This window comes from Gavia stellata, chromosome 1 (genome assembly GCF_030936135.1).
Source record: "Gavia stellata isolate bGavSte3 chromosome 1, bGavSte3.hap2, whole genome shotgun sequence".
NCBI lineage: Eukaryota > Metazoa > Chordata > Aves > Gaviiformes > Gaviidae > Gavia > Gavia stellata.
The window spans coordinates 16018174-16039266 of record NC_082594.1 but is presented as its reverse complement, the minus strand read 5'-3'; the positions used below and the strand labels follow the sequence as shown (position 1 = coordinate 16039266).

General features: G+C 34.3%; 1 protein-coding gene across 1 annotated transcript in view; it reads right to left on the bottom strand.

Moving 5' to 3' along the window:
* DYNC2H1 (dynein cytoplasmic 2 heavy chain 1) overlaps nt 1-21093 on the bottom strand; it is a 188316-nt gene that overhangs the window by 101555 nt on the left and 65668 nt on the right. Inside the window, exons 56-68 of the mRNA XM_059824850.1 lie at nt 19345-19458; nt 17962-18122; nt 17705-17828; nt 16811-16932; nt 16024-16110; nt 14538-14664; nt 12647-12788; nt 11990-12099; nt 8899-8997; nt 7565-7688; nt 4493-4656; nt 3058-3177; nt 469-603 (exon numbers count right to left, since the gene is read on the bottom strand). Coding sequence (XP_059680833.1) covers nt 469-603; nt 3058-3177; nt 4493-4656; nt 7565-7688; nt 8899-8997; nt 11990-12099; nt 12647-12788; nt 14538-14664; nt 16024-16110; nt 16811-16932; nt 17705-17828; nt 17962-18122; nt 19345-19458 — 1629 coding nt within the window. The remainder of the gene's footprint in view (nt 1-468; nt 604-3057; nt 3178-4492; nt 4657-7564; nt 7689-8898; nt 8998-11989; nt 12100-12646; nt 12789-14537; nt 14665-16023; nt 16111-16810; nt 16933-17704; nt 17829-17961; nt 18123-19344; nt 19459-21093) is intronic.

Sequence of the window (21093 nt, the reverse complement as noted above, 5' to 3'; positions counted from 1 at the left end):
ATTCAAAAGAAAATTTTAAACTAAACAAATAAGAACACAGAGGAAAACTCTGTAGTGTGTTACAAAAAGAGCATGCCAGGTGAATAGCACCACCAATGATCTAAATTTCTGCAATACAAAGGGGTATATGAAGTAAGAACATCTATATGAGCCATATTGTTTGCAATAGCAGGTTGCAAAAATAAAGTCAAACCCCATTACTTGCCAATAAGTCCTTGGGGAAAATTCCTTTAATTCAGACTGGAAGACTTTAAATTATGTAGTTATTCACCATGTGCAAAACAAAGGAATTTAATTACTGAAAATACTTTCTGTACTTACATATCCCAAATATCTTTTAATCAAAAAAATTAATTTAGTAATGTGGCTGATCTTATAGTCCTGAAGATGTATATATCCTCTCTATGTAGAAGATGACTATTTTTAGCAGGAAAAAAGCAACAACAAAAGATTAGAATATTCTTCTACCTTATCAAGGAAACTCTGAAGTCTGTGAGATTCAGCAAGAGATTCTTGGATGAGTGCACTACTTGCTTTAGTCTGATTCAAAGATTCAATCAGATCCTTATTTTCTAGTATATTTCCTTGTGATGTTGCAAGTGTCTGTAAAAAAAAAAAGAAAAGTCATCTATGTTACATTAAAAAAACCCTGTAAAGTAACCATTTTGGAAGCTGTCCTTCTTTCTGACCTGTATGTATTTCTGAATCATTAAATGCATCAAGAGTACTAGAAAGCAAGTGGTTACTCCAAAAACTGCGGTGTTGTTTTAAAGAAGCATGGAAAATAAAACCCAAGAACAAACCAAAAATCCAGATTGCCAGGTTCTGAAATTTAACTCGTCAGTAAGCTTTTGAGAATTATTTCTATGATCAGAGTCTTACGCACCAATATCCCCACGGTAATTAGGGGTTTTTTTCTTCTATTTAGTTACCAGTTTAACCTGAAGCTGGCTACTTGTAATGACTTCCTGTACTCAGTCATTCATAAATTCATTTTCATTCAAAAACATTCCAATATGCCCTACACAATTTAGTTCTCATTTCCAAGTGAGGTAAATATTTGCAATTACAACAGTATCAGTTTTGTAATCAGAGATCCCTTCAAAATCCTTGGGAGTACCCCACATTTTCCCTGAGTTGTCCTGTGCAAACAATTTCACTTCTAATAAGAAGTAGGAAAAGCTTGAATGATTCACTATTAAAGATTTTTTATTAACCTTCAGTAAATACACCTCAACACAATTTCTTAGTCAGATAACAACACAAAATTGTCTTCCTGTCAGTTAAGTCCGTTCTGAACAACTACCTGTAGGACAGCATTTCAGGATCTTTGGAGGCAGAGATTCACCAGTTAGAATAGTAGAATGCATTTAGTTCTCTAGTTGAAGAGTTTAGGACAAGATCATCAGTTCTTTCAAGGAGTACGATTTTGCTATGAGGAACCATAGTGTGAGCTATGAGATAGCCACAGCATGTATATCTTTACTCCAAGGCTTTCGGAACAACACCAGTGCAGTCCTTCAGATGGAATGCTACAGTTGCTTTAGCTAAATCACCTCCAGCACTAACTTCTTTGTTGACAAAGTCCATGTAGCACCTGTCAGTTTCCATTGAGCTTTAGGTTTCTTTCTTAAGGGTCAAAGAGTATTCTGATTTCAGTGCTAACAAGAATGCCAAAGTTGAAACCAACCTCAGTGTTAATACTTGGCCACTTTTTGTTGCACATATCTTAGGCATCAATTACTTGAAATTTTGCACTTGACAATTCAGATGGGACAAATGTGAGTTCCAAGATCACACAAAAAGTCTGTTCTAAAAAGTGGACATTTTTTGTTGCATCTCTGAACTCTCAGCTTCTGGTAGACATTAAGATGCTAAACAATGATCAACTTTGAATATGGAATTTTCTAGAGAACAAGTTTCCCTCTGCCTGTAAGAGAGATCTGCCCCATCACAGTTTTAAAGAAGGTTTGAGCTTAGTATTTGAGACTTAGTAGGGAGTTTAATAGGGACAGTAAATGTGGAAATTCAAATCACATTTGATAATTATGTGCAAAATTCTAAAATTGAGTTATTAATGGCCAGTCTAATAAAGTTCAGCTTATTACTTTTTGAGGAATCTGTAAAAATGATTAGCTTATGCTCAAGTCCATTGTCCTGGATACCCCGAAGTTATATGACTCAGCTACAGACTGTGGGTTTTGAGGCAGCAGCTCAATTTCATTTATCACTTATTTCAATTTATCATTTATTTCAATTTGCATTTATCACGTTTTAGAAGGAAGGAGGATTTGAGGATCCATTCCTATGGGGATGAAGTACAGTTTCTGTGAAATCCATGAGAAAATGTAAATACAAAGAAAACAGTCTTCTTCCTTGGAAGCTAGTACAACTTTTCTTATAGAGGTGTATAACTGTTTCTGACCATAATTACTTTCATTAAAATAAAAAGATAAACTGAAAATTGAGAATATTAATTTTAAATATGAGAAAGGAAAATGTTAACTATAAAGAATATTACAGTTCATTGCTAATAAGAAACAATTGTGGAGGTTTAAAGTTTTAAAAGTCTCTCAACAAATCTTTCCATTTTCTACTGAGAATTTTTCTTTCAGTTTTTTTCCTTTCACAACACAGAATCATTTCTCAACTTGAGAAAGTTATCATTTGACATGATTCACAAGCTTAAAAGTGTGGCTTTTTCTAAATCTCATAATTTGAAATAGTATAATTTTAACAAAGTTTTCTCTTTTTTAATGCATTAAAATTAATGAAATTTTGAATCAATCTAAACCAGACTATTTCTAGCCCAACAATTCATACAGTTAACTTTGACAATGCTTAATGTATTGAAATACTACAGTTTCATGACAGATGTACATATTTTATCTACTTTACTCTCCCAACAGCCCCAGGCAAACAATGCTTTTATTTTCTCAAATCAAAAATTCTGAGGGCTCATTATTCCAATACTTTCACCACCTTCTTTCAAACACATAACAATATGAACACTATCTTATTGATCTAACAGATATAAAAGAGGTAAATTTGTTTTACCTCCAAAAGAGATTCCTCAAGCTTAGCTAACTGTATCTTCTTATCTTCTTCTTGTTGTAACAGTTTTGTCTTCTGCTCTTCCAAATCAGGCTTTTCGTGCTGAATTGTTAAAGCCAAAAGCTAAAAACAAAGGAGATTATTCAACAGGATAAAAACCATTCTAATATTTCATAATATATATTCATTAATTACATAGCATAATATACACTCATTAATCATATAGCAGTATTTAGTCTATATTTTTGAAAGTAGACTACTGAGGGTTTACTCAGTTGCACCAGGCATCCAACAGCTTTAAATCTATGTAGACATCCAGAATATCATGCAATGGCAAGTATAACCCAGGAACTACTGTGAACCATACCCTTCTGTATAGCAGCAGATACAAGCCAGGTGAGATACTCAAGGACATATCAAAAGGCACTGGATCACTTTATTAAGGACACTGATTCGCACCCTTTTATGCTGAGGCCTAAACCTTTGCACCTCAGTCTGAATCACACCTGTGTTTAAATGATTGGCAATCTTCATTAGTCTATATACTGTTATCAGATATAAAAAGAAGTAGGTGATAGAAAGCACAAACTGGAAAGAATGGCAGTGAATTTCTTTCTAGCAAGTCTACCAAAAGTCAAACCCCTCTTCTGCCAATAAAGAGAGAAAACAGAAAACAAAGCCCTTTTTTCTGCATTTCCACTTAAAGAGGGGGTCAATTCACTTGGTTACATCGTATGATGTTGGGGGTCAATTCACTTGGTTACATTGTATGATGTTGATTCCCTATCTCCAGTGGAGGGAGGAAATCCATATGGTTATCCACACTTCACATTTTGAATTATATTTTACTTATCAACATCTTATTTACATCCCATTGTAAGCCTCTTGTTAGTTTGGAAAAACTTGTTTCATGCCAAATAAAGAGGGTTTTTTCTTCCCTTAATTTTCCTCTCTTCCATCTGTACACTACATTTTACTTCATAAACATTATTAAAAAAACCTCAAAAGCTACTAACATTTTGGAGGAAGCAAAATATACAGCTTTTTGGTTTCATTACATTTTTTCTGTACACAAAGTATGTTGATGCTAGCATTACTCTCTAACTAGGACACTGGAGAGCAATAACAGAAATGTTTCCACGGTAGTGTAAATGCATCTTGAACAGAAAACAGAGCTTAGCAATTAACCTGTTGCAATTGAAGTCAATGAGATGGTTTCCATTTTCTCTATTGGACTCACTACTTGATTCCAAAGTGCATAAAAACAAGATTTTAAAATTTAAATTTAGTTTCAGCATCGATTTTATCATTTATATTTGTGTGCTAAAAAATATCTCCGTGACCATTAATGCAAATTGCACCATAGGGCTTCTTCCAGAAGCTGGATGCAGCTATGAATGTCCGCTATACATACATTGTTTTTATTCTAAATGCCTACCTGTCCTCTTAAGCCACTTCCAGTTGTGGTAAAGTTTACTTCTGTAACAATAGAAGAAGCATCAGGTGGAATGAAGGGATTTGGGTTCCTTGTAGATAGAAAAAGACGGAACTCTTCATTATAATCTATCATTTTTTCACCTATTTGTATAGCATAACGAGGTCCTGTAAATAATAAACAGATGTTATACTCACTCTGATTGGAACATTCTAGAACTATCTGAAAATAATGGTATTTGTGTAATACTTTGTGATGAATAGATGGAAATGTATTTTATAAAATTTATTTATAATTTTTTTGTCAAGAAAAATAAATTTAAAAAATCTAAGGAACATAACCTATCCTGCATTGTTAGGCAAAAAAATTCAGTAACATAGCACTAGTCTAAGAAAGTTACATCATGAGAATATTTAATACAACAGGGTAGTTTAATTATCCTTACCCAGTACAAAAAGCATAAATGGCAAAAAAACGTACTTGAAAGTAAATGTAATACTAATGAATCTTTGAAATCTTCAAACAACGAATAGGAGACAAAACACCACAGAAGATGCACTGGAGAATCCCCCTTTTGTGTAAGAATCCTGTCATAATTTAAACATACTCATTTATGTTTCCACCTAAGTATACCACTCTACCAAAACACACCAGCTATAATTACATATTGGCTAACTAAGATGGTTTAACATTTTCTAGATGTGATCCAAAACCATTAGAGTTCATCTCTGGATCTGTTCCATTTATTTGTAGAAGACTGATGTTGCCGTGCAATCATAATTCTATTAAAATATTACTTTCTATGATAATTGTTACAGAGAAAATCTATGAAAATAAAGATGCTGGAATATCTAGTCATTAGATTGAAAGAAAAACATTCCATTAAGAAATATCCCATAAATTTGTCTTATTAAAAATACAGTTCATTTAATCACAGTATGAAAGAAACAATTAATTTATTACATTTCTGCTGTCATGGTTTCAATCTCTGTTTATACTCCCAATATTCTGACATTTCTCAATATGCTTGTCACAGAATGAAACTATATGTACGGCATCTCACCGCCTTCCTTCTGCTACAGGTTTCCATTTTAGCAGGGTCAGAAAAGAATAGACTCAAACAATCACATGACTAGAGTAAGATTTTGCCTCCTTATACTAAAAAAGAAGGAAGAACAGAACTATAAGATGAAAAGTTTCAGAGTGAAAATTTCCTTTCCAGAGAAATTTCTGAGGTGACATATTTAGGTGCTTCTCTATTTTTAGCACTAGGAGCAAATCAGAAATGCTCTAAGTATAAATCTCTTGCTAAAACACTGGTAGAGATGAAACTCACATAGCAATTTTGCTTCTGTGCCAAGGATCAGAATAAATTTTAGGCCTATGCTGTAAAAACGTCAAACAGAAAATGGAAGCTGTACAAGGACAAATTTATTGCCGTATATATATATTCACATTTTTCTTAATGTTTCATTCCAAGTAATGAAAAGATGTACAGTCATCACAAGCAAAATAATGCAGACAGGCCCCCACCTCCACATTTTGACTAAGAGAAGGAGTGCGTGTTTGCTCCTGAAGTTACTGAAAAGACTCAAATAGTGACCCATTCTCCCTTTTCAAAAAACAGCCCCCTAGTTTGGACTTGCACAGACCTAGCATTAACATAGCTCATTAACATGCAAAAGAGGATGCCTGAGTGTTATAAGCAATTTCCCCAAATAAACTAGTATGTTTTAATTTAATCTGCTTTCTCCACAGTTCTGCAGACATATTCATCTCTTAATTTGATTCCTTGAGTAAAATCAGTTCAGATGCCTGTAATACTGTATATCCGCTTTCCGAAGTTCAGCAGAAGCTAGTGAAAAAAAAAGTTGTAAAGATGTTCTACCTAGCCTCCTGCACATCCCTGAAGTCACCACTTTGGTGGTGCTCTCAACTTTTACCGAGGATAAACAAGCAAGCACATCTGTAATGAAAGAATGATTTAAACTAACATTTTCTTTTTACTAAACAGACCTTTCTGATACGGGAGATCAATGTATCTAAGAACTCTACAGCATTTGCATTTATTTTTACCATGTATTTACATGTAAAGAATTACAGCTACCTCAATACTAGATGAAATGACAGCAAAAAGGAGTCTTGAGCTATTTTCAATGCCCAAAGTTCATACTGTAAATTACATGCACAGGCTGTAGTACATGCTAAGGAATTAATACTTGAGGCAGAAATACAATTAATAAGGATAACGTAAATATACTCTCATTACAATAATTTAGAAATTATTTAAAACATACATTGTTAGGGTTTTTTTAAATCCACTCAGTTCTTTTGATATAATTTCAAAATATGCAACATAATTAAACATAATTCATACTGAGATACTTATATCATTACTATTTATCTTTGCTAAACTTTCACCACAATTTTTCATACCAGCCTTTTTAAAGCAACTAAATCCAAAGCAGTTTATATATAGAGTTATATAGAGTACATTATCTCTCCAAAGCAGAGATATTGGAAAATGTAAATTTTTTTTTTTCCTTTCATTGCATCAGTTAGGGAGACTCCTTTTATCAAATTCCACCATTTTGCTGATATCTATGACCCGCCCCATTCCCAAGTCACATCAGAGACAGACCTGTATGCCTTCTTTAGTTTAAGACAAATGAAAGAGAAACGGCAACACCAACATTCTAACACTCTGATTTCTAATGGCACAACCAGCTGTGTCATTTCTGGTCTATTTAAGGCCCAAGTTCCTAAGTAAAACTATGTGTTTGATATTATCACCAGAAATTAACTTAAAATTTAAATTGTTAAGAGTTGATAAAAATACTTCATTCTAATTCCAGTCAAAAAATCTTTAAATACTTTTCAATATTTTTCCACTTACTAAACAAGAACATATCTTAAACACATTTCATGTACTGAAGTGTTAGCAGCAGGTTAATGTTAAAGAGGAAAAAACTACACAATACTCATGTTTTCAGAAAAATTGAGTTTTATATGATATATATAGGTCTAGCATACAAAAGATTTGAGCAAGCATTTGTAAAGATCTTGGTCATTTACCTTGAGCAACAAGATCTTTTCTTAGCAACGGGTAAAGTACAGGCTCCACTCCATCCATTTCCTGTATAATAAGTGTTTTCCCAAATCTCACTGCCAGCTCAAGAGCAGTTATGAAGTTGGTGTCCTGGGCAAATAAAAATAAATTCCTTTGATTCATGTTTTTTTAAAATATTAACACTTCAGAATGAACAGGAAGGTATTATACCAGGAGTCTAAATCTAAAAATCAGTAGCATAGCTGAAAAAGTCTATTGCAAGCACCATACAACATTTCAGGGTTTAGCCACAAGTGTTTAAGTAAGTTTGATCTATTCAGCTACTGACGTACAGGCAACCTATTTAACATGCCTAGCTCTCCAAGTGCTGCCCCAGAAGACAAAAGGTCTAGCATAGGTCTTGTGTCACATCTGTCAGGCGCGCCTGGAAAGTCCTGGCTAGTTAACACATCTGAAATGTTATTAGGTAGCTACGTCTCAAAACTGAATCAAGACCTAAGGACAGGATTCACATTGATATTAAGATATCTAAATGCAGTCTTTTGCGCATAGGTGTCTAAGCATGAATGTGGTGTTTATGATTCCATTATAGTCAATGGAATTCCTAGACAATGCAGACAAAAGATCCTAAAAGGTAATCAAGGCAATCAGTTAGCAGGGGAAGCATTCAGCTACCCAAAGATAAGGATCTAATACCATCAGAGAGTATCTAAAAGGCCTGCACAGAGCTGGCAGGGATCTGTGGAAGACCTACATTCTGTTGAAGCAGTATCTTGAGGCCAGATGGAGTTCAATAAGGAACTTTTGAATGGCACTATGTGTGTGCAAGTGAGCCAAGCCTTGCCACCCACGTGAAAAGTGACATGTAGACAATCTTAGGTACCTTAATCTCAAACTGAAATCCAACCTACTATTTCCAATGTAGATAATACAACACAAAAATCATACGGAAGAAGTGTATACATACTCCTGAAACCCAGTGAACTGCAACCAAGAATACAGAAGACCTCTCTGTCTACAAATCTTTTCCTATCTCCCTCTCAGCACGAAATACTGATACCCTTGGAGATAGCAGCACAGGAAGGCAAACTTTTAGAATTAATACCAGATATTGACCCTCCAATTTTAAATATTGTGATCTCCTCCTTGAGTAAACAAATTTTCAGTACCGTGTAAGAATCATTGCAACCTAGAACTCTATGAGAAATTATATGCTTCATGGAATATAACCCCATTTTTGGTGACTGGTATCACACCCTTTTAAAAACTGTTCTCTGAAGTCTGGAACAGAGTGAGCTCAAGCAGAACAGAATTGTAAGGCCAAGAGTAAACACTGCACCTGTTGGTTAATAACTTCCAAACGTGATTCCTTCAAATGTGTCTTCAACCATTCAGTAGCCCGGAAAGAAGGGTCTATCAAAAATGGGCAAACTTTACTCTAAGGGAAAAAAGAAATACATAGATATATTTTTTTACTGAAATCTATTTTGTTTAAGAATACAATTGAATGGAGTCATTTTTTATTTAACGGAACTAATGGTAGAGTCATCTTTTTCATTAACAAACTGTTTAAAGAAACAATAAAAGCCTAATAACAAAATGACAATACACAACAGTAGAGGAATTTTATATCTTCTTTAAAAAAAAAAAAAAAAAACAAAATAAGCACCCAAAATCAAAATTCTCAGGTGTTTGTCCTGCTAAAATTAGGCAGTTCTTCACCGTCTCTTAAAACCAGGAGTCTCTATTCAATGAGCACAATCTACAACTTTTGTTATTCACAGCTGCTTTGAAACTTGGAAGAAGAGGTATTATTTTTCCTTTTTCCTCCTGTAATGTGCAAAGGTACAGTACTTCTGGTTTTGGACCTCAAAGCATTTTAGAAAGAATAATGAATATAAGTATTTTGCAGGCATAAATATAGAAATAGCATTTTGCTTATAATCACAAAAAAACCCAGATCTCAAACTTGCAAGCACTACAATGTAGAATATTTTGGTGATATTGCCTAGTAACATGTACACTGATGAGACAGCAGGTTTTCATTTTAATAAAACCTTTATTAATGTGAGGTTCCCATACCAGTACTGTGCAAAGCTTTACTGTTTTATTATATTACATAAAGATATGTTATGCTATACACATTGCTTTCTAAATGTTAAGACTTTAAGCACTGATATACTAATTATGTAAGTGCTCAAAATTTACACAATGGTCACAACACAGAGTGACCACAGAGATCATAGTAAGCAGGGCAAATGAAAAGAGACCTATTCACAGTTGAAGTGTGCATTTAAGATTTCACAGAATCACAGAAAGGTTGAGATCGGAAGGGACCTCTAGAGATCGTCTTGTCCAAAACCCCTGCTCCCCTGCTTGAGCAGGGCCACCTATAGCTGATGGCCCAGGACCATGTCCAGATGTCTTTTGAGTATCTCAGGGATGGAGATTCCACCACTTCCCTGGGCAACCTGTACCAGTGCTCAGTCACCCGCACAGTAAAAAAGTCTTTCCTTATGTTCAGATGGAGCCTCCTGTGTTTCAGTTTGTGCCCATTGCCTCTGGCCCTGTCACTGACACTGGAAAGAGCCTGGCTCCATCCTCTTTGCACTCTCCCTTCAAGTATTTATAGACATTGATAAGATCCCTCCTGAGCCTTCTCTTCTCCAGGCTGATCAGTCCCACCTCTCTCAGCCCTTCCTCATAGGAGAGATGCTCCACTGCCTTAATCATCTTTGTGGCCTTTCACTGGACTCTCTCCAGTGCACCCATGTCTCTCTCGTACTGAGAAGCACACAACTAGACACAGGACTCCAGGTGTGGCCTCACCAGTGCTGAGTAGAGGGGAAGGTTCACCTCCCTTGACCTGCTGCCAATACTTTGCCTAATGCAGCCCAAGATACCATTAGCCTTCTTTTCAGCAAGGGCCCATTACTGGCTTATGTACAACCCGATGTCCACCAGGATGCCCAGGTCCTTTTCTGCAAGGCTGCTTTGCAGCTGGATGGCCACCAGCACATGTTGGTACATGGGGTTGTTCTTCCCAGGTGCAGGACTTTGCAATTCCCCTTGTTGAATTTCATGAGGTTCCTGTCAGCCCATTTCTCCAGCCTGTCAAGGACCCTCTGGGCAGCAGCTTGACCTTCTGGTGTACCAGCCACAGTTTTGTGTCATCAGCAAACTTGCTGAGGGTTTAAACATGCATTTTCAGCAATTCTCTGGTTCAGTCTGGTAGAAGAATACTTTCAGGGTTTTTTTTTTTTAGATTCTAAGTTCTACTGTTCCAAACTGAGTAAGTACACAGAAATTAAAACTGAAAGACAGGGAAAGAGGGAAAATATCCAAGCATCAAAAGATGATGAACATAAAAGCTTGCAAACTGTATTGTAGATGACATTGGTAAAATACCATGTCCAATTCCAATTTTAAAAGGATGATGAAAAAAACTGTACACAAAGAAAATTATTTGAGTTGAGGGAGGACTTGAAAAAGCTCTTCACGCACAGTGAGATTTTTAAGAGCTCAATCTATTCAACTAAGGAAAAAAGTGAAAATAAGATTTGATTATAGCATATAAGTAGCTTTAAAGGGTAAAAAATGGTATTTATTGAAGAGCTTTTTAATCAAACTGAGAAGGGAATAACTAGATCTAATATCAAGATGATAAAGCAAGATAAATTTAAATTGGAGAAAAAGCTGTAACTGATTTGAGAGAATCATCAATCATCCAAGCAAACTACCTGTGGCAAATGCAGATTTTCTCATGGCATAAAATCTTTACTTTCCAGCAGATCTAATAAATGACTACATTGTAACTACAGTATTATGTGCAATTGCATGTGTATATTTACTATATATTATATATCTATATATAGCTATATGATAAAACTGAATCATTATTCTAGGCATCGTATTGTCATTCTTTTCTAAAGTATTATTAGATACTGGCCTTAAGCGAATGGTGTTTTCTACCCTATATCACAGAGCTAATCTGATGAAATCTGAGGGTTTAAAATCTAGATGTTTTGAAAGGTATCATCATATAGCCTTTTCCTTTTTCTGAGAAAAAAAGTATTAGAAATGATATGTCAAAGTGAACGTATATAGGCCATAATCTTCCACTGATTGTATTGGTATTAATGATTATTCACACTTTTAGCCTGAACGGACTGACACCAGGTTTTGTCTGTTCGACATGTGAAAGAAAATTGTAAAAGCAAAAAAGAAAAACATGTATTTTCTTTAACTGTTTTTTTTCCTTTTGCTACAGAGTACCCAGAGTTACATAAGTATTTGTTTCTCAGTGTGTGTTCTGTGGTGCTAATAAAACAACACAAATGAAATAGTTCAAAACTCCAGAAAGAAGCCATGGTACTGAAATCTGTAGAAATTTAAATACTTCCAAGATAAGACAAAAAAAACAAATTTACCTGCAAGATGACAAGGGCATTTTCTATTGAAAGGTCATCTGAAGGTAAACCTTCACTTTTCCAAACTAACTCCTCACTTTCTGTACACAGGAACCGCCGTAAATCGAACTCTGATAAATGAAAGAGCGTAAGTTTGTGCTAGTATTTATAGCTGCATAATTTTTAAGCATTTACCACTCTATATACAGTGGAGACTCTGTCTAACACAGTGCAAGTTTGTGGATTTCCCTTAAATTCATTATTTTATTGCTTTAACTTATTACTATTAACTATCTGATGTCCCAAAAATCTTTTAATGATATTATTAACACACATAGATACAAATGATTACTGAAAAAGCAGAGGCATTCAGAATGCATTGGCAAATTTACAACAGTTAATGTGAATACATTAATTCATGTAAACTTTTCAAGTAAGGACTATAAAGCTAAATCTTAAGAATTTGTAAGTATTTATAATCTTGATAATTAATAGAATAATCCTAAGAAATAGTCTGTTGGTATATACAAGTATTTATTGAGTAAGAAAATGTCACTTTTCTTTTCATTTGGGAACACCAAGACAATTGAGACTGTTCATTAGAACTCACTGGCATTTTTCACTTCCTCAGTCAAGCTTAATTACTTATACACACAGACAACACACACAAAAAATTACTTTCAAGGCCTGCTGATTTGGTCCATTCATCCAAGCTGGTCTTCCTCTGATCCTCAGAAGCAGCAGAAAGATAGGTAATAAATGCAGCTGCTAACTGAGCTCTCTTAGGCAACGTAGCCAGTTCATCTGTTATCTCTGACACCTTTCAAAAAAAAAAAAAAACAGAATGTATAGGTGTATGGCAAACAAAAACTATGTTAATATTTCTGATCAGTTACTAAAAAGTCAGAATTAAATTTTCCTGCCATTGAGCATACAGTTGAGACAGTCTCTCTTCTTGCATTTCAGGTATCTATACCTAGCTAACCCACAGCAACACACGCATGAAAATACTGGAAAAGTTCTTTTTAGCTCTGGTCTAGAGCATGGACAGATGTTTCTGAGAATTTAGCCACTGAAAATCTATGAATTTGATGAACAGTTCACCCAGCAACTGGGTAAATAGTATTATAGTAAGAAAAATAAGAAACATGTGACCCTAGTCACAGTCAGTCAACTAGTGAGTACCAATTACAATATGTATACAGATACTAAATACTGTATGTATCTGTTATACTTAAAAATGTGATTCACTGCAGTCTTACATGATAAAATGCATTTATCACGTATCTTCAAATAATTTATCTGCCCTACATCACCTCTGCTTTGAAATGTTCCAGTATTTTGGAGAAAAGTATCGTGTACCAAAATAATATATGACTGCCTTGAAAGCACTGTTACTTTATTGTAATCAAACTGACATTAAAAAAAAAGCTGACATACAAACAAAAAGCACAACTTTTTATTACTTCCTCCTTACTTTAAAGGGAGAGGAATACTGCTTTTTCATTGTCCTCAATATGGGATGAGTTCCTGACTAATATATGTGCCAGCTTCGTCTACAGCACACCATTAATAGATAGTCTGGACTTACTATAGTCAGGGGTAATGTACCAGAGTGAAAAACTCTGAGGAATTACTTTTAGAAGCGTTTAAACTCTGGGGTTCAAATATACCCAATCCTTACTATAGCAGATGGAATAGCTGTAAAGCGACTTTCAAAGGAAAATCTTCCACTTCTTGCCATTTTGCTGGTCAACCTACAAGAAGGATTCACTAACCCTAACTTTGGTTATTCAAAATGCAGGCATTTAGTCTAACGAATTGTTTAGGCTTTTTTCAGTGTCAATAGAGAGACAGGACCATGTCTCTCAGCACGGAGCTTTTTTCCATTTTAAGATACCCAAGAAAGCTTGGTATCGCTTTCTAGAGGTGACAGCTATTTTCAGCTTGTATATAACTTGAAATTTTCCTTTCTGTTTCAGACTGAAGACAGGCTTGGTGTCCAAAGGCTTGCCCATTTCTCCCAAATATATCATCTGAGCAAATAAGATATGCTCACTTTCCCTACTTCAGAAGCAGAAAAGTTTCAAACACGTAAGTGAAAACTTCAAAAGCAACCCAACATTTTGGGTAGGTCTACATTTGCATTTCCAACATCGAGGCCATAAAGGACATACATTTTAAGACTGTGATTGTTTAATTCTTTCCCAAAATCTGTCCCTTTTGACTGTATCTCAACTTGGAGGGTCCAACTGCTGACATGTTCAGCCATCATAACAAATACATTATTATTGTGACTGAAAAATATCAAAGAACACTGTAAGTTCTATATTAAATACTGGGGGTTTTTTACACATTCAGTAGCTATGTGATAAAGGTAAGGTAACTTGTACAGTGAAGTAAAAGGAAGTTTCAGAAGGAAGAAAAGCTTTTATTTCTAATGAGAAATCAAAAAAATGTACACTTAGGAGACATGCAGAATGGCAATAACTCACACTCTCCAAACATTGCAAAAATTGGATTTTCAAATTATCAGCTATAAGATGTTTTTATGAAAATTTTCACTAACCTGGGTGCTCCATCTTCTGTGTTCCCTATCGAGTTGATTTATCAGTACCTCTGCAGCTTTCAATGTTTTCTGAGCTTTACTTAGTTCTGCTTCAAGTTTTGCTGCTTCTGTTGTTCTACTCTGGAACCTGTAAAACAACTACTGTTTGCAATTGCTATCATGAGCTACTAAACTTATGGACAGTTATTTTCAAGGCAGTTTAATTGACTGAATTTGTCATTAATTCCTCCCTTACTGTTCATGAAGAACACAACTACAATTCTTTTTTATACCTTCAGCTTGTTAGACGTTTGACTAACAAAATTCAGATAGATGCACACGTGAGATTTAAAAATAAATTTGAAGTACAGACTATAATGTCTGAAAATCATTCCTTCTTTTACTTAAACATCCTAACTTGATTTTAGCGATTGTGTTAAGCTTTGTTCTGCGCCTAGTCAGGACAATAGCAGGCTCAGTGCCATACTATACATTTGTAATTTTTTTGTAAATTTAATCTATGAAGCCTTTAAAGGAGAATATTGCTAATTCACACTGATGACCCCAGTTCAATGCACAATACTCTTTTTTGTAAACTACTATGAAATAAGAACAAGCCCCAAACAATAGGCAAGGCTTAGGTATTCTTTTGTAATGTTTAATATCTAATTAGCTTAATTAATATTTAATTAAAATAATTAATGCATTTAATAATCCACTTTTTTAAATTAATATAATTAACTGTAATATACAGTATATAGTATCTAGTTAATCTAAGACATGATACAGATACAGCTGAATGACAAGAATTCTCCAATTTTATTTTTTTTTCAGACTACAAAACATGACTTTTAGTAATACGCACACATGTCAGGCTGTGAAGTATCTCCTATACTAACTACGTAATACAAATATCCAACTAAAAGACTTGAATTAAACTGAATTTGGAGAAAGTATAAAGGTTCACCACAGCAATTTTTATGCCACCGTGAGTCATGCGCTTGATGAGATGCTAAGAAAAAGGGAGATAGCTAACTAGCTAACTCTCAGAGAAGCAGGCCATCCTAAAAGAAATAGAACTGCCTTTATTCAAGCTATGATCAGTAGAAGTCTTGTGGAGGAATGTTTCCAAAGCCCTAAGGAGACATTAAAGTCCTCTTAGATTTAAAAGGTGAGAGACATACTGCTTATCTTTGACATCTACAATGTCTACACTGAAGGCTTCCAACACAGTCAGTAGTGAGAAGCAGGTACTCTGAAGGAGCATTTAATCTGATCGATGAGATGAACTGTATTCCAACAGTATTTATTTATCTCAGGTATTATCTCTAACAGTATTTATTGATTTATTGATACACTGAGTGTATAGATAGCCTAATTATCACTATTTCTGATGTAAATATCTTGCAGAGCAGGGAGTTACATTTGGTTAGATAAATTTAATTATTCATACTGTAAAATCATCAATGTTTTTATTCGTATCTTGAAATAAACAAACCCAACTTACTTATCTTTCAGTTCTGATACTTTTTGACCAACTGAGTTCAGAAGATCTTCTAATTTCTGTTTTCTGTCTTCAGTTTTCTTGAGATTACTACAAGAATGTAACATTTATTTTAAGACTATGGATCCAAAGGAAAAAAAAAAAGAGTAAATGTAACAGGAAAGTCATTTACATAGAGATAGTTCAGAGACAGTTATTTCTTGTGATTTATGTTAACAAAAATCTGCTTTCACATGTAAAAGTTTTGACTACTTCTCATCACAAAGCTTTGAAAATGGAAACCAAACACCCCATTCAAATGTATTCTTAAAGATCAGAAAAAATTCTTCCAATACAGAATTTTAAGATGATGCAAAATAATCAGTATAGCATCCTCAGGTTATGGATGGTCATAAGACTATGTCATATCTTTTTGATCCTAAGGAGAAACTGATCATGTTTGGCACATGACTGAAAACAGGAGAACTACACATCTCATAAAATAGCATGGGTTTCACTAACAGAATACATTTTAAGGATATCTGTGACGTTCATTTCTCCCTGACACATTTCAGCTGAGACAGGTAACTTGTGATTGGCCAAAAAATATCCAAGGCACAGCTTCCAGGGAAAACAAAATATTACACACTTACTTTTTCTGTCTCAGCATGAACATTTTATTACCTATGGATGAGGTATGGTTTCTTATATCTTTTGTTTTTAATAAACTTCAATTCCTCCTTGGCATATTTAGTTTCACCCACCACCACTGGAATTAAGAACATTTATTTTGTAGCAGTGTCTAACTTACACTTCCAAGCCAGCCTTTTCTTTTTCCAAAGGCTGAATTCGTTCTAGGACATGGGAATACTGGACATTGGCATTCACCCAAGCTGCTAATGGAGCAGCTGCAGCACTGGCTCGTTTAGCATTCTGAAAAGATCAGTAACAGTTACAAGAAAGTCCTTGAAGTATAATGTAGATGAGATTAATACAGGATAAATAACTGCAATAGATTTACAAGTTATCAACTTAAATATGCCAATTAGCCAGCTCCTCTACTGAACTAATCTTTTAATTTGTTACTAAAAGATTATATTGTAGGCCATCAATTTGTGTAAAAAAAATAAAGGATATCTTTACAACTATGAAGCTTCACTGAAGTTAAGAAGTTTTAAATTAATGCATAATTTATCAGTGTGTTCCTTCTCAGGAAACTAGATCTTTCCTTTTAAAATTAAGGAGCTAAATTAAGAATTCCTTTTTATAGTTTCTGTCAAATCAATTCTCAAAGATCACCCATACATTTATTCATCATTAGTCCCCCTTTTTTTAATTAAGTGTACTGTTAAGACTCTTACTGCTACAAGGAGGCCAGAAGGAGCCAGTTACAATTCCTTGATTTGAGTTCTAATTTCTACCAGTGACAAAAATCTCTGAGGACTGGAGTCCGTAATGACTTCTCATCCCATCGCATCTCAGTCACAAACAAAATTCTCACTGTTAGAGGCAGTACACAACAGAGTAATCTCTGCTACGCTTTTATCTCTTTATACTGACAAATTCTGTAAGCAGAATTCATCACTTTTTTCTCTAATTTAAGTTCATTCTAAAAATTATGTTGGCAAATCAGACAATCATGTCTTTTTTTTTCTTCTTTTTCTTTTTGTCTTTTTTCTTTTTATGTACTGCAATCATGAATTACCTTTGGATCAAAAGATGTTCTGTTTTTAGAAAGAAGTTCTTCAACACTCTCTCGTATTTCTTTTGGAATATTATGGGCATCAAAGGTTGCTATGTCCTCCCTCACGCCTCTTTTGGCCAAGAAACTGTAAAAATGTTAAAGAGGTTATTTCCCTATGAAACCAAAGAATTCTGCACACACGTTATTTCTGAATAGACTAGAAAGTATTTCATATTGTAAATTACTGTTTAAGTTTAAAGCTTAAATGAAATCCTCACCTCTTCATGCTCACCCATGATGTATCAAAAATCCCCATCAGCCGTAAAACTCCTTCTAGTATATCTCTGATTATGTCAGGGGGCATCCGTAGTGACCGGATTTCTGACAAAGACTCTGGCTTTATATTTCCAACTGCTAATTTAGCTTCATTAACCAGTGGCTTAAAACATAAAAACACATTAAAAAAGAGATGAGGATACAAGAAACTGAACATTTGCCATTTCAGTTTTCATACAATTTGTGTGCACAAGTTATTTAAAAATTGCCATGTGTTTATTACGTGATAATAAATATATTTCCTTATAAACCAGCATATTATAATCCTGACAATCCCTAACTTTTCATTCAGCACTTTAATTCACAAACATTACATAGATATTAGTATCCATCATGTTTGTTTGCTCTTTCATTGCCTGAAGTTCATTGTGATACAGGTATATTTTAATAATGATGCTAATTACTATTTATAGGCATGCCTGAGAATATCTTTGTAAAGATACATAGACGTACAGGTCACAAAAGCTTTCTTTTTTCAGTAGCTAAACAAATTCAGAGAGCCTTTGCCCTTATCAGCAAAGCAACAAAATGATAAGGAAACAGAAGAAAGTTAAAGACTATCATTAAAGCCTGTGCACACCTTGCACATCCTTCATATTTATCAAAGACCACAGAAAGGGATTTACCCTAATCCTGTACTTCTGTCACTTTCAAAACAAGGATATGATTCCTTGGCACTTACAATATTTAAAAGGAAAAAATTTAGTTGCTGTACTTTTCCCTTATTCTTTAGTACAGTTTTGAAATGGATGGCATGAAAAATAGAGACTAAAAGCAATGACTGAACACACATACCTCCCAAAATAACTCATGTTTAACAGCTGTAAGGTCTCTTGAACGAGCAGTTTGCTGAAGTGCCGTTAGGATATATAATTCTCAGAATTTAGTAATAACTAGAAATTACCTCTCATTAAACTATTTCCATTCGGCCGACAGTACCAAGCCCTATGATATTACCAGCTTGATCAAGGCGGAGTAATGTAGTTGGTCTATATAAGATATTAGTGATGGCAAAACGTTCCTTAAAATCTGCAGAACCCAGCTGTAGATCATGGCAGCATAGAAATAGCAACTGGAAGTAAGATTTGGCCTGAAGATTCTTTTTGTAATTAAGATGTAATAGAACACAACCGCCAAAATGACAATCTAAATCTGGCAAATAGAATACTGCTTTTTAATGCATAAAAGTTTTAATATCAAAATCATTTAGAGCAAAATTTAAGAAATGCAGGGATAAATTTTGCAGAACCATTCTGCATGGCAGGACTTGAACAAGTCAAATAAAAATGAGACTGCAAAATATTGCTTTTTCTATCAGCTCTTACCTGAACCTCTTTTAGTTCATCTTCAATTTTTCTTTTTCTTTCTTCTATTTCTGCAGCCTCTTCTGCTATCCGGTGTTTTAGATTTTCCATTTCTGTTTTTTGCTCACTAGCACTCTGTAAAAAAAAAAAGAATACCTTTAGTTTTCAAATTTACACAGATTTTATTCCTTTAGGTCTCTTATTTCTTTTAGTCTTGATTATAATATAATTTGCATGATACCAATTACAATGAAATATCTAAGACTGTTTGATACTAGACAGGTTGATTCAAAAAAATACATAAGCATTAGGCTTAAGCTTATATTTATGTAACTAAATAGTATGGTATAACCATCTTTTGCTTTTACTGTGCCTCCTTCCGTTTCTTTACCACAGACAAGATCTGTACCTCTGTTTTTGAGGCTCATTATGACCTTTTTTCTCCTTGCCTCTGATTTTCCATTCCTCATAATGATGTCAGTCCTCCTCTAAAAGGATAAGAGTGACAGCATCTGTAACATTCTTACTTTATTTGAAAGTAGTGTCTTCCTGCCATTGTCTTTGTAGCTGCTCACATTTCTATTTCTTTCTTGACACCATTAAAACTCTCATTTTCTCTAGTGTTCATAAAAGCAGAAGTTGTGTTGGAACTACAGCCTATTAGCCTAAAAATACTAATACATTATTTACTTGTAAATTTGCACCCATTTGTCTGTAGGAATACCTGTCCTACACATATATTGTAAGCTCTTTGGATTTACATCTTTTTTTTCCTGGATTTGAACGGTGCCTACCATACAGCAGACAGTAGCTATTAGCCATCTCCAGGACTCCTAAGCACTGCAGTACAACAGTAAATACTTAATATATAAAACTACAATAAAAAGGACCTTACATATCCTGAAGTTAACAAAAAAAAACCCAACAAAAACACCCTAGGGACTACCAATACCAGTTACAAAACAAATAATGGAGGATAAATGCATAAAATAAAAGACTAATATTCTAGGCTCAGTTCACCTAAAAGATACAAGACAACAAAGCCCAGAGCTTACATTTTTATATATTTTCCAATACATAACACATTATTATAACCAGCAATTGTCAAGCTGAGTTGAACTTGTAGCAGAAGGCAACAGATGTATATAAGCAGAGAAAACATTGAGATTATTAACAATCTTTCTGAGTATTTAACTCAAGCTATGGACCAGCATGTCATTGAAGATTACCTTCAAATCCATAAAACATTAAGTACATAAAACTAGCTTAGACATTTCATGCAAATGTACATGTACTGAATGATAGCTCTGAATAATAAAACCTTAAAATTCAGTTGTAGGTCAAAAGCCTTGCTCTGAAAGAAGATTAAAAGAGTCTGTATGTATTAGAGCCCTCTCTCTTACATAAACTAGAACATTTGAAGTTACATTAAAATGTTAGAGGGCACCTATACTTTATGCTAATCTAAATAATCAGAATTCTACTGTAATTTTTCTGATATCAGTGGGTCCATCATATTTCATTGCTTTTGGCCTATTCTTTGATTTTGTCCTACAATGTAACATGTGCTACCCACACAACCTGTAACTCTACTAGGCAACAGCAGACAGAGATTTAAAAAAGAAATCAGGGAAAATGGCATAATAAATTCTTTGAGGCCAGCAGTGAACACACCAAGCCATTCATCATTATTCAAATTCATGTACAGTAGGCAGATGGAGGCTAAAAGTACTAAAAACTGCCAACAGAGGTAGACTTACAAAAATGGGT